The sequence below is a fragment of the Nannobrachium achirus genome, assembly GCF_963921795.1.
Source record: "Nannobrachium achirus genome assembly, chromosome: 20".
Lineage (NCBI taxonomy): Eukaryota > Metazoa > Chordata > Actinopteri > Myctophiformes > Myctophidae > Nannobrachium > Nannobrachium achirus.
This window is the reverse complement of record NC_137827.1, coordinates 3,560,595-3,573,815: the sequence shown is the minus strand read 5'-3', so window position 1 is coordinate 3,573,815 and position 13,221 is coordinate 3,560,595. Positions and strand designations below refer to the sequence as shown.

The 13,221-nt window shown below is 47.0% G+C and overlaps 2 protein-coding genes across 2 annotated transcripts; one reads left to right on the top strand and one right to left on the bottom strand.

Moving 5' to 3' along the window:
- Positions 1 to 7,606: 7,606 nt before the first annotated feature.
- Positions 7,607 to 8,629, bottom strand: LOC308305503 (transmembrane protein 120B-like; the record flags this gene model as incomplete). The annotated part of the gene is made up of 1 exon (XM_080750300.1): positions 7,607 to 8,629. The coding sequence occupies one exon, from the start codon at positions 8,627 to 8,629 to the stop codon at positions 7,607 to 7,609; it is 1,023 nt and encodes a 340-aa protein (XP_080606426.1).
- A 497-nt stretch (positions 8,630 to 9,126) lies between these two features.
- LOC308305502 (trifunctional enzyme subunit alpha, mitochondrial-like) lies at positions 9,127 to 11,430 on the top strand (the record flags this gene model as incomplete). The annotated part of the gene is made up of 1 exon (XM_080750299.1): positions 9,127 to 11,430. One exon carries the CDS (start codon positions 9,127 to 9,129, stop codon positions 11,428 to 11,430), a length of 2,304 nt encoding a protein of 767 aa, XP_080606425.1.
- Between the last annotated feature and the right edge of the window lie 1,791 nt (positions 11,431 to 13,221).

Below are 13,221 nucleotides of genomic sequence, written 5' to 3'. Positions count from 1 at the left end.
TCGGCCAGAAACCTTGTATCTCCAAGTTTCAAATTTGTAAATTTTTTCGCGAAGCAAAGCCCTGCTTCATCATACAAGGCCGTCGCACAAAAGTAGTGAAAACAGCCGATCTACAAGCACACAACGCCTCACGGTGCGAGGCGTTGTGTGCTTGTAGATCGGCTGTTTTCACTAGTTTAAATCATTTTTAAAATGATAAATACAAAACAAACGGTTTTGGACATACAAGGTTTCCACCCAACAGCAGACGGAATATAACTCATGTAATTGGCCCACTGGCTTGTCACTTGTCATGATCTGAAATGACAAATCTTTGAGTAGCAGCAGCGCTATAGAGAGAGATCTCTCTCTATAGTGCACAATGAGGGCCTCTACAACTCTTTTTCCCGGGCTGAATCAGGGGCCCAGCACGTCCCTGGCTGCAGGGCCAATCAGATCAGCAAAGCCCACCGGTCTCCTCTCTTCTACATAATACCGCCTTCCTGCCGCCGAGGCAGAACGTCGATAATTAGCTTGAAACACATTTGTTGTGCTAAATGTCAAGCCATCGGTTTCCGCTCTCCAGATAATTCCAGCCCTGCGAGACGCTAACGCTCCGCTAATGTGTTCTTTATTGACACGGCCAGGAACCGTCGATGGACTTCAGCCAATGATTATTAACATCATTAGAAACCCTGCTGGATGGCATATTGAACAATCTGCCACGCATGCATGCAGTGTTGTTGTTTTCTTTTTTTTTTCTTTTTTTTCGCACACTCAGATGCAAGCATGTATGTACTAGGGGTGTAACGATACATTTTAATAGCGATTCGATACATATCACGATACATGGTTGACGATACGATACATGGACGATATTGGTTCATTCATGGCGATACGATGCGATTCGATTCAATGATTTAAAATCGATATAGTAACTATTTAGCAAAGACATTAAATCTGTGTGAAAGGTGTGGATAGTGCAGGTTTTTAAGGGAAACATGTATTATTATGGATATAAATAAGTAAACAGCCAAATACATGGACATTGTATATTGATAAACCTGCACCTTGACATGAACCCAGAGATTACACACATTTATCGATGCACACACATTTATCGATTTATTAAAAATGCTAAATACAATGACCAAGTAGGTAGTATCGATACAATCGATTCTTTGCACTGCTGATTCGATACGATACAAAATAAAACGATACGATTCGATTTTAGCTGTTTTCATTTCGATTTACTTCGATTTTTTAAGTTAAAAACGATATTTCGATACAGTTACTATCGTTACACCCCTAATAAACATGTTGATTTAGTCTTGTGATGATGACTGACATGATTATGTAGGACAACCTTTCATTTCTCATGGGAATGTCATGACATGAGCTGATGTTGAACTCCAGTGGCGTCAGTTCAGAAAAGGCTAAGGTATGGCAACACGACTGGTGTCACACGTGCAAGACACCAGTCATGTTGCCATACCTTAGCAACAGGCATGATACATTTATTTTAAGAAGTACATTTATTTTTTTCCCCGTTTCTACGGTTTCTTTAGCTGGATATGGCAGCCGAGAACAGTTGTTCAAGTGCAGCTAAACTTGTCATGTTAGTAAAACGTGCCACAATTAATATTAACAATAATGCATTGCACCTGTGCAGCTGACCTACAGAACCTGGGAATATACCATCTTGTCAATATGGGAGAATACAAGTGTGGAGAATATAATTATAATACCTTATTAAAGTGACCATGCATGTTGTGAAATTTAACAACATAACAACCAGCACAGATAGACAAAGAGACATTCATGGATTTATATTTAAAAGTAACCCCTGGGCCCAGGGTATGGCAGCTGCATACCCCTGCCATACCCAATTGACGCCCCTGTTGAACTCCGTACATCTGTGGTTAACGTCATTAACCTCCTGTTTGAGACCCCAGTGGACCGTCATATTAGATTCGAACCACGTCAACCATTATTTTATGCTTTAGTTCAAGGGTCTTCAACAGGGGGTCCGGGACCCCTAGGGGGTCCTCAGAGCTACAACAGGGGGTCCTCCAAAACTTTGAGTGATAGAAAGTTCTTTTTTTCTCCTTTTTTTTATATTAACCACTTGAACCCTAGTGTCCATATTTTGAGAACTTGAACCAAAAATAGCAGATCTACAAGCTCACAACGCCTCGCAGCGCGAGGCGTTGTGAGCTTGTAGATCGGCTATTTTTGGCAAAGAGCTTTGATGTAGAGGGGAAAAAGAGCAGACCAAGTACAGAGTGAAAGGTCAAATTATTAAGTATTGACGGTTCAAGTGGTTAAATATCTAAAAACACAAGTTGACATGAATCCAAAATACACTGATGATTGTGCTGTCAAAACAATGAAACTATATGGAATCTATGAACAGGTTGTGGGGGACCCTGCTTCATCTCTCTCTCAACTAAGGGGTCCCTGCTTCATCTCTCTCTCAGCTAAGGGGTCCTTGGCCTGAAAACGTTGAAGACCCCTGCTTTACCTATTGGACATTGTATTCTGTGAGACACAGTGACACACATCTGAGTATTCTTTTTTATTATTATTTTTACTTTTATCCCACGATTTCGTAACCCATTTTCACCCAGTTCCAATTGCCTATTAGTCGGGGGTTTTAGGGAGATAGAATGGTAACTTGGTGCTAATCAGTCTAAAAGCGTGTAGCCCAGGGCTTGCTCTAATGATTTAGCTAGGGTGCCCGAGTCAGTGACCTTCGGGGTCGCCACAGTGGCCAAATCAAGTTGGGCTCCCTTCGACTTTCTATTTAAGTAGGATGTGAGGGGTCTTAACTAGGGGGTTGTCATCATGCTGAATCCATTGCAAGCAATTTGCTTTGCACAACAAAACATTCCTTGGGCTACAAATGGCCCCAGAAAACGATGGTTTTGTGATGAAAAGTGATGAAAAGTCATCACTTTTCACAGTTTTGTGGGTGTTTTCTGGTGTCGACCAAAACACAGTCATAAACTATAGAAATACCGTTCCTACGAAACAGTGTGGGCTCGCATGGAACACCATGTATGGGCACAAAGATCTGCTGTACCCTTTGGCTGCTCCTCATTGGCTAAGGGCCCTGCCTTTGTACTGTCATAAGTAGGCCTTAGTTTAGGCCCATATAAGGATTCAGGAGGACATACTGGTCTCCCTTATCAGCGAGCACACAATGATTCTTTTAACTTACTTACAGTAACATCAAAAATCACACCCACTGAGGAAAACACATTGCTATGGCAAAACGCTGAGGAAAAGTGGCTACAGACACACGCACAGCCACTCTTAGGAGCGGTTTACCACCGCTCAAAAACCTCTGTTACATTTGGTACCGTGAAGTAGCCCAGAGTATGTGTGTGCGCAGGGGTGTCACACCAAATTCTGGGCCCTGGGTACAAGGATTCACTGCGGGCCCCCCATGAATGTTAACTATTGAAAAATAGCAGCTATACAAGCTTGCGAGCTTGTGGATCTGCTATTTTTGAAAAATCGTGAAAATGTGTGCCAAGAAACCTATGTTTCCATGTCAGTGATGCTCAAACCTTTTCATGTGAAGGACCCCCCCCCCATCTCAAAATATTTAGTTCCAGGGAACCCCCAGAAGCAAAATTTGAGTTACAAATGTTCGCTTAAAAAATACATATATATTCAAAGATTTGCGCACATTTTCACGACTTTTCAAAAATAGCAGATCTACAAGCTCGCAGCGCGGCACTCGGTGCCGCGCTGTGAGCTTGTAGATCTGCTATTTTTCAATAGCTAAAGTTACTAGGGCCCCTCCACCTTGGGCCCTGGTAACTCAGTCCCACTTTCCTACCCCTTGTGACGCCCCTGTGTGTGCGCTACGCTGGTGCAGGTTATCATGCTGTCATCAGAGGCCCGAGTGGTAAAAAATCGCACCCGTGCGAAGTGAGCGGTGCAAACTAATTCCTGCGCAAATCAGTGTTGATAGGCATGGCAATATTCTTTTTGTTGTGTATGATGTCAGTCTAGAGGTCTGCTCAGACTATATAAGTCTTTATTGTCATTTCTCATCAGTTAGTTGACCAAGCTACGGATTGTAGCTTGTAAGAGTGTCATAGTGTAATGATAAGTGACCTTATTTACCTCCAGAGAGGCCTCCAGAGAGGCGAGAAGAGGCCAGAAGATGAATATTTTAGTTTTTCAAAGTCTGTTCATTTGTATTTTAAACTTGTATTAGCTGCCTATCATTTATAACCTGTAAGATTTTCCACAGTCTGTCTAAAAGTGTGGTTATTTTATTGCTTATAAGTGATATTCATTTAATATAATTTTGAAATTCAAGGTTAGCACCGCTTAATAATTTTTTATGACGTATTTTACGCGGCCTAAACGCGTTATGACGTATTTTACGCGGCCTAAACGAGTTCTAAATCAGGGCTAACCAATCGAGTGCCTCTGTGACTATGACATCATGGACAGATCAACAGAATCGAAGTGTTTCATTGGTCTAGCGAACTCATGTCATCATCATTTGTGACATCATAGTTTTGGTAAAAAAGCGGTCTATAGGAGCGGTTAGCACCGCTCAAAAAAAGATCAATACAAATCATCAGTACACCTGCCTTATCAGGTTCATCATACCTGTCATTTCACCCTTTACTTTATCTTTATTTCTATAATTATCATATTATGAAGATGATATACTTAATTTTTTTTTCAATGAATTACAGACAGTATTTTATGTACGCCCAGGGTAACGTTGAACAAGCTTCACGGGACGTTTATAAATAGCATCGCTCACTTAATACTGGGTGTGATTTTTTTGTATTATCTGTTATAATGTTGAGCTGGGGATCTTGTCCCAGTAACACTTCACTGCTTATAGATGTTCAGACTGCCAAGCACCTTTGGAATCTTTCAAATTAAAAGTGGTCTCCATTCACAGGAATGTTATGTTTGTTAGTTATATCCAAAGCCCGAATATAGGACAATTAAATCCCTCTTGATTCTCTTCTCTTGGCTCTACTACTCTATAGTGGCTGCCAAACCACAACCTCCACCCATCAATTCTCACATGACCCTCTTCTAGCGCCACCATGAGGCCGATTCTTGCAAAACACATTTGTGGACACAGCTCCTACAATATTTGCCCTGAAATCACGCAAATCGGTACATAGTATGTCTACACTCATGTCATCAACATGGATCTGTCCTATATAGCGCCACCATCAGGCCAATTTCTTCAAACACATTTTGGACACTGCTCCTACACATTTTGCCCTAAAATCATGCTGCGACCTGACGGTCGCTTATCTCCCGATTAGGGAGTCTTACTGGAGTCCTGTGGTTCTCAAAGCAGGTTCCAGGGACCCCCAAGGGATCCTTGAGGGTCCCCATTAGGAACCAAATGGACCCTTACAGGTCTGTAACTACGAGAGTGTAGAAATGGAACTGCAGTGGCTCAGGGGTAGAGTGGCCGCTTGGCAATCGTAAAGTTCCCAGTTCAATCCCGAGCTGGCGAAGTGTCCTTGAGCAAGACGCTGAACCCCTGATTAATCCCAATGAGAAGGTTGGTGTGTGTGTGTGAATGGGTGAATGTAATACACAATCTATGTAAAGTGCCTTGGATGTGCACACTCTAAGTCAGGGGTCTTCAACATTTTCAGGCCAGGGACCCCTTAGCTGAGAGACAGAGAGATGAAGCAGGGACCCCCTCTACATATTGTATGAAATTGCGTTGCAGATTAAAATGTTCATGGATTTTTTTTAAAGCAGTTTAGACTTGTTTGACATCACTGTCATCATGTCGGAGTAAGACATTTAACCACTTCCGTCAAATACTTGGTCTGCTCTTATTTTCCCCTCTACAAACCTCTTTTGCTGAAAAATAGCCGATCTACAAGCTTACAACGCCTCGCGCTAAGCTTGTAGATCTGCTATTTTTGGCTAATGTTCCACTCAGAATAGGGGATGCTAGGGTTCAAATGGTTAAGGTAAAAAACACGATCCTATCACACAAGGATTTGGAGGACCCCCTGTAGTAACTCTGAGGACCCCTAGGGGTCCCGGACCCCCTGTTGAGGAGCCCTGCTCCAAATTAAGTCAAATTAACACCGGTGATTTAGCAACGTGAAATGGGGGTCCTAGAGGATTTTACATGCGGGGGTCCCCGGTCCATGGTGTAACGAATGTCAAAGTGGCGAATCCTTGAAATTAAAACGTTTGAGAATCACGGCTATGACCCTAACACATCCCCTCATGGGGGTCCCTGCCATATGTTTTCAAAATGGAGTCCACAGGCTAAACATGTATCCATTTGGGGGTCCCTGAGATGAGAACGTTTGAGAAATGGTGTTGAGCAAGCGTCGTCTTTTCGGGATCTTTACTGAGTAGCTGAAGGGTCTTCAACAGGGCGTCTGGGACCCCTAGGGGGTCCTCAGAGTTACTGCAGGGGGTCCTCCAAATCTTTGAGTGATATACTGTATATATTTTTTTATATTAACCACTTGATCCCCAGTGTCCATATTCTGAGAAATGTTGCCAAAAATAGATCTACAAGCTCACAACGCCTGGCGCTGCGAGGCGTTGTGAGCTTGTAGATCTTCTATTCTTTTGGCGAAGAGCTTTGGTGTATTGGGGACACAGAGCAGACTAAGTACAGAGTGAAAGGTCAAGTATTGACAGTTCAAGTGGTTAAATATCTGAAAACACAAATTGACATGAATCCAAAATACACTGATGATTGTGCTGTCAAATGATATGGACAACTATATGGAATCTATGAGAAGGTTGTGGGGGTCCTCCCTGCTTCATCTCTCTCTCTCAGCTAAGGGGTCCTTGGCCTGAAAACGTTGAAGACCCCTGCTTTCAGGGACATGCTGGGCCCCTGATTCAGCCTGGGAAAAAGAGTTGGAGAGGCCCTCATTGCGTGCTATAGAGAGAGATCTCTCTCTATAGCGCTGCTGCTACTCAAAGATTTGCCATTTCAGATCATGACAAGTGACAAGCCAGTGGGCCAATTACATGAGTTATATTTCGTCGTTGTCGTGTGGAAACCTTGTATGTCCAAAACCGTTTGTTTTGTATTTTCATCATTTTAAAAATGAGTTAAACTAGTGAAAACAGCCGATCTACAAGCACACAACGCCTTGCACCGCGAGGCGTTGTGTGCTTGTAGATCGGCTGTTTTCACTACTTTTGTGCAACGGCCCTGTATGATGAAGCAGGGCTTTGCTTTGCGAAAAAAATGTATACATTTGAAACTTGGAGATACGAGGTTTCTGCCCGACAGTGACGATTTACTTTGTTGGCCGCCCAGCCCCCAAAATGGAACGAGGGCCGACATTTTATTTTTTATTTTTGAGCGGTGGTAAACCGCTCCTATACGTGGCTGTGCGTGTGTCTGTAGCCTTTTTCCTCAGCCTTTTGCCATAGTAAAATGTGTGTACGTCGCATCATGTCTGTCTAGTGATGTCACATGTCGTATGTCTGTAGCCTTCTTCCTCAGCGTTTTGCCATAGCAAAACGTGTGTGTACGTAGCATAGCCTGTACATCCTAGACTCAAATCCTGGTCTGAAGATGTTATGCAAGCACGACCACCGCTCACTTCACATTGGGTGTGATTTTTTTTCACTTCAGTTTCTGCGCCACCTCCTCCAGCTTCTTGGTGAGCTTCTGGTGGACGACGCGCAGCGTGGTGAGGAAGTTCCCCAGGAAGAGGACCAGGAAGGCCAGGGCCAGCATGTACACCTGCCACTCCTTGCAGTCCTCGTCGCGCGCCAGGCGGAACAGTGTCAGCGCGCTGTAGAGGTGGCAGAAGTGGCCAAAGAACAGGAAGGGCAGCAGGAAGGAGAGGCCGCGCCACATCCACGACTGGAAGCCTTCCACCGTCAGGTCCATCTGGCCCCGCTCGCCCAGCGCCCGCAGCCGGTACAGGCAGCCGCTCTGGTAGTAGTACTGCAGGAACTGCACGAAGTTCTGGTAGATGTGGAAGGCGAGGAACTGGCCGCGGAAGCGCTGGTACATGGCGCCCTCGGGCCAGGTGAGCATGACGCCCGACAGGACGGTGGACACGTAGTGCTGGATCACCCACCAGCCCTTGATCCGCGAGCCGTTGCTCCGCAGGATGCTCTCCCGGATCGTCAGCGTGCAGTAGTACCACACCAGCAGGAAGTTGAAGATCTCGTCCGTGACGCGGAAGTTGATGAAGAAGAAGCAGGTGATGGCCAAGAACATCAGGATCATGGTCATGTAGAGCTTGAACTTCTCGTACTCCTCTTTGTAGGTGAACTTGGCCTGGTTGCTGAGGAGCGTGACGTTGACGTTCCCCAGCACCAGACGGAGGTACAAGCCGTTGTTCTTCGGTAAGTAGGCCTCCATGTCGACGAACACGTTTTCCCTGTCGTCCATTTGCGTCTGGATGTCCTGCATCAGTTCCCGTTCTTTTTCGTCGCAAGACGTCTGTGCACACCTTCTCAAGCTGCCTCGGAGTTCTCTGATGGATTTCCTCTGTTTGTTGATGGCGGCGCTGCAAGCCGCTTGCAGATTCGTGAGCTCCTCCAGTTTTTGCTTGTAGACCTTTTCCGTTTCCTGCAGTTGTTGATATTCGTTGTCGGTTTCGTCCCACTCCGTCTGAAACTCCAGCAGTGACATGGTTGTTGTTCCCTATGCTTTTGCTCCAGAAGAAAGGGTTATCTTCCAGTTCCTCCTCTCGTTTCCAGTCTCAGTCGAGCAGAGTTGCTTCCAGATATGTCAAGTTCATCACCATTCCACTGCCGTGTGTCGGTTTCTTTGTGACACAGTTAAGTCCACATGGGGCCAATGGAACAGTTTTAATTTCCAAAAGTGATTTTATTGTCCTCGTCACTCGGGTTTGTGCTCTGCGATCGGAGAGGTGACAACGCCGGTGACGACAGCTGATGACAAACACTCAACACACAACGAAATGAAAGAGGATAATGTCTTCTGCTCTTCATTTAAAACAGGACTTCTATACTTGAAGACAATGAGTTTGAAACCCAAATATGGAGTTTACGGACGTCATAGTACTGACATCATAGTACTTATACATCATAGTACTGACGTAGCAGCTGTCTGATGTGGTAGACTGGCCAGACTATAGAAGGTTTTAGTAATCTAGCATCAAAACAATGGCGGTCATCGCTGGTGTTCGGGCCCTTGGTGCGCTCTCCAGAGGAGCATCGAGTGGATTTGATCTTGTCCAAGGCATCGCTTATCGAGCCTTCTCGCTAGCTCCTGCCGTTCGGGACAGAACTCACGTAAGCTATGAAGTCAAAGGAGGCGTGGCCGTCGTTCGGATGAACGATCCGAACTCCAAGGTCAACACCTTATCGGTGCAAATGCAAAAGGAGATGACCGAAGTCATGGACGAGATATGGGGAAACGACGCCGTTGAAAGTGCCGTTCTCATCTCCTCGAAGCCCGGTTGCTTCATCGCAGGAGCCGACATCGGCATGATCCAGGCCTGCAACAGCGAAGAGGAGGCCACCAAACTGTCTCAGGAAGGGCAAAAGATGTTCGAGAAAATCGAGAAGTCTCCTAAACCCATCGTCGCCGCCATCAACGGCTCTTGCTTGGGCGGCGGCCTGGAGTTTGCCATCGCGTGCCAGTACAGAATCGCGACCACCAGCAAGAAGACAGTCCTCGGCACCCCTGAGGTGATGCTGGGCCTCTTACCCGGAGCCGGAGGTACGCAAAGACTCCCTAAGATGGTTGGACTTCCCGGTGCATTTGACATGATGTTGACCGGCAGAAACATCGGAGCAGACCGAGCCAAGAAGATGGGTCTTGTACATCAACTAGTGGACCCGCTCGGCCCGGGCCTGAAGGAGCCAGAGGAAAGGACAATGGAGTATCTCGAGGAAATCGCTATCGGATGTGCCAAGGGAATTGTCAACGACACAATACCGCTCTCCCGACCAAAAGGCATGATGCAGAAGCTTCAGGACTACGCCATGAGCTTTGGGTTGGTGCGGAATCTAATCTACAGGACCGCCCACGGCAAAGTTATGAAGCAGAGCAAGGGGCTTTACCCGGCACCCCTGAGGATCATAGAGACGGTCAAGGCCGGACTGGAACAGGGTCCCGCTGCTGGGTATCTGGCCGAATCTCAGAACTTTGGTCAGTTGGCCAGAACCAGCGAGTCCCAAGCCCTCGTTGGCCTTTACCACGGCCAGGTTGCGTGCAAGAAGAGCCGCTTCGGAGCCCCTGAACGAGAGGTGAAAACCCTGGGCATCCTGGGAGCCGGTCTGATGGGGGCGGGCGTCGCCCAGGTGACCGTGGACAAAGGCGTGCACACCATCCTGAAGGACACGACCGCGGAGGGACTGGCGAGGGGCCAACAGCAGGTCTACAAAGGTCTCGACGACAAGACCAGGAAGAGGAGCATCACGTCCTTCCAGAGGGACTCCATACTCTCCAAGCTGACCGGCCAGCTAGACTACAACGGCTTTGAAAGGGCCGACATGGTCATCGAAGCCGTGTTCGAGGACATCGACGTCAAACACCGAGTGTTGAAGGAGGTGGAGGCGGTGGTCCCGGCGCACTGCGTATTCGCCAGCAACACGTCCGCCCTGCCGATCAAGGACATCGCCGCCGCCAGCGCGAGGCCGGACAAGGTCGTCGGAATGCACTACTTCTCTCCGGTGGACAAGATGCAGCTCCTGGAGATCATCGCCACGGATCAGACCTCAGAGGACACCGTGGCCTCGGCCGTGGCGCTGGGTCTGAAACAGGGCAAGGTGATCATCGTGGTGGGCGACGGCCCCGGGTTCTACACCACCCGCTGTCTGGCGCCCATGCTGGCCGAGGCGGTGCGGGCTCTGCAGGAGGGCGTGGGCCCCGAGAGGCTGGACTCTCTGACCACGGCGTTCGGCTTCCCCGTGGGCGCGGCGGCGCTGGCCGACGAGGTGGGCATCGACGTGGCGGCGCACGTGGCGGACGACCTGGGCAGGGCGTTCGGCTCCCGCTTCGGCGGCGGAGACGTGGCGCTCCTCAGGACCATGGCGGAGCTGGGCTTCAAGGGCCGCAAGTCGGGGAAGGGCTGCTACGTCTACCGGCCCGGCAGCAAGGTGAAGAGCGTCAACCCGGACCTCGCCGACGTCCTCCACAGGTACAGGACGACGCCCAACCCGGCCGTGTCGTCGGACTCGGACGTGCAGTACCGCCTGGTGTCGCGCTTCGTCAACGAGGCGGTGCTGTGCCTGCAGGAGGGCGTGCTCCGCGGCGGGCCGGCGGAGGGCGACGTCGGGGCGGTGTTCGGACTCGGGTTCCCGCCGCACCTCGGCGGGCCCTTCCGCTTCCTGGACGCCTTCGGCGCCGACAAGCTGGTGGAGAAGATGAGGAGGTTCGAGGCGGTCTACGGGGACCAGTTCACCCCCTGTCAGCTGCTGCTCGACCACGCCAGCGACCCCAGCAAGAGGTTTCACCGGTGAAGATGGATGGAGGGATGGTGCCCTAAACAAGGGTAGCTTGATAACCTGATAATGACAGATTTATTGAGTACCCGGCATCAATAAGCTTTGGGCTTATCAAGATTGTTATCGAGCGTAGCGACCCATGATGTCATGCTTAAACAATCAAAACAAAAGAGATGATCAAGAAATTATTACAGTACTATTCATAATATATAAAGCCATTTAACACTTATTGCACATTAATGAATAATTGTTTTAATGATATTTAATGATTTGTTACTTTTGTCAATGTCATCTTCATAGCTGGTGGTCAGCAACAAACTCACAGTCGCAACAACTGGCCAATAAAAGAATAATATACCAGTTATGTTCAAAATTTGTCATCTAATATCTTTCCACAAAATATTAGAAAACTCTCAATAAAAGCCCGGCTCAATAACCAGGATTGATAAGGTGCTCATTATGAATAAAAATTAAGTAGCTCCATCCCTAATACTGTGTGCAGATAAAAAGGTCATAAAACCATATAAACATAAAACCATAAACCAGTAAGACTCCCTAATCGGGAGATAAGCGACCGTCAGGTCGCATACACAAACTTTAGAAGGCAATCGTAGGCAATCAGGAGGGAATATGGGAAATGGCACAGATCCATGTTGATGACATGACGTTAGAGATACTGTGTACCGCCTTGCGTGATTTTAGGGCAAAATCTGTGGGAGCAGTGTCCAAAAATGTGTTTTGCAAGAATGGGCCTCATGGTGGCGCTAGAGGAAGGCCATGTGAGAAATGAGGGGTGGAGGTTGTGATTCTGCAGCCAAGGAGTGTGTGTGCAAAGTTTGGCATGGATAGGGGCCATGGTGGCAGAGATATGAGTAGGGGAAAAGTGTGACGTGACAGACTGACTGACTGACAGTGGAGGTTTTGATAGCAGCTGCGACCTGATGGTCACAATAAATCACACTTGTAGGGGGTTGTAGGGGTTGATCAGGCTTTGGAGGTATGGAGGAGCCGTACCTTTGTGAGAGGATGGGGCTTGAAGGGTTAACTGCAGGGGGAGAGGGAGGGACAGGGTTAGGTTACAATGCTACAATGACCAGTGCTGGAAAAAACGTTCTCAGATGTTTTATTTAAGTAAAAGTATCAATACTGCAATATAGAAATACTCAGTTACAAGTAAAAGTATGAAAGTATTGGCATCAAAATATAATGTACCAAAAGTAAAAGTACAAAATGTTTGGAAATAGACGATCTACAAGCTCACAACGCGTCGTATCGCGACGTGTAACCATAAGACATCTCCTAGCAAGACTTCCACAATGCGGATGTCTTAATGTAAGGCTACCAACGAGCCATCACAGTGTCTCTGTCTACATCATAACATAACAGTAGGGTTTCTCAAAGTGAACCAGGGGTGCCAGAATCGTAACACCAGTCCAGGGTGCCTGGGAATTCTTTGACAATATTTAGAATGTATCAATATCACTTCAGTTAAACCACATAGAGCCTCTAAAACGCTGCACTGTACTTGAGTTATTTTTCCATTCACCAACTCTCTTCACAAAATAGAAGATCTACAAGCTCACAACGCATCTTATTGTGAGCTTGTAGATCGGCTGTTGTTGGTGAATGTTCCTCCCAGATTAGGGATGATGTGGTTCCGTTTAAGTGATTAAATGCCAAGTAATAAAGTGAATTTAAATCTGTCCTAATGAAAACACTTATTTTCTCTTGAAGAATTCTGGACAGTAAAGCCTATTTGTCATTGTTCCAATAATGATGATAAACATGTAGCATTTGCATAAAGCA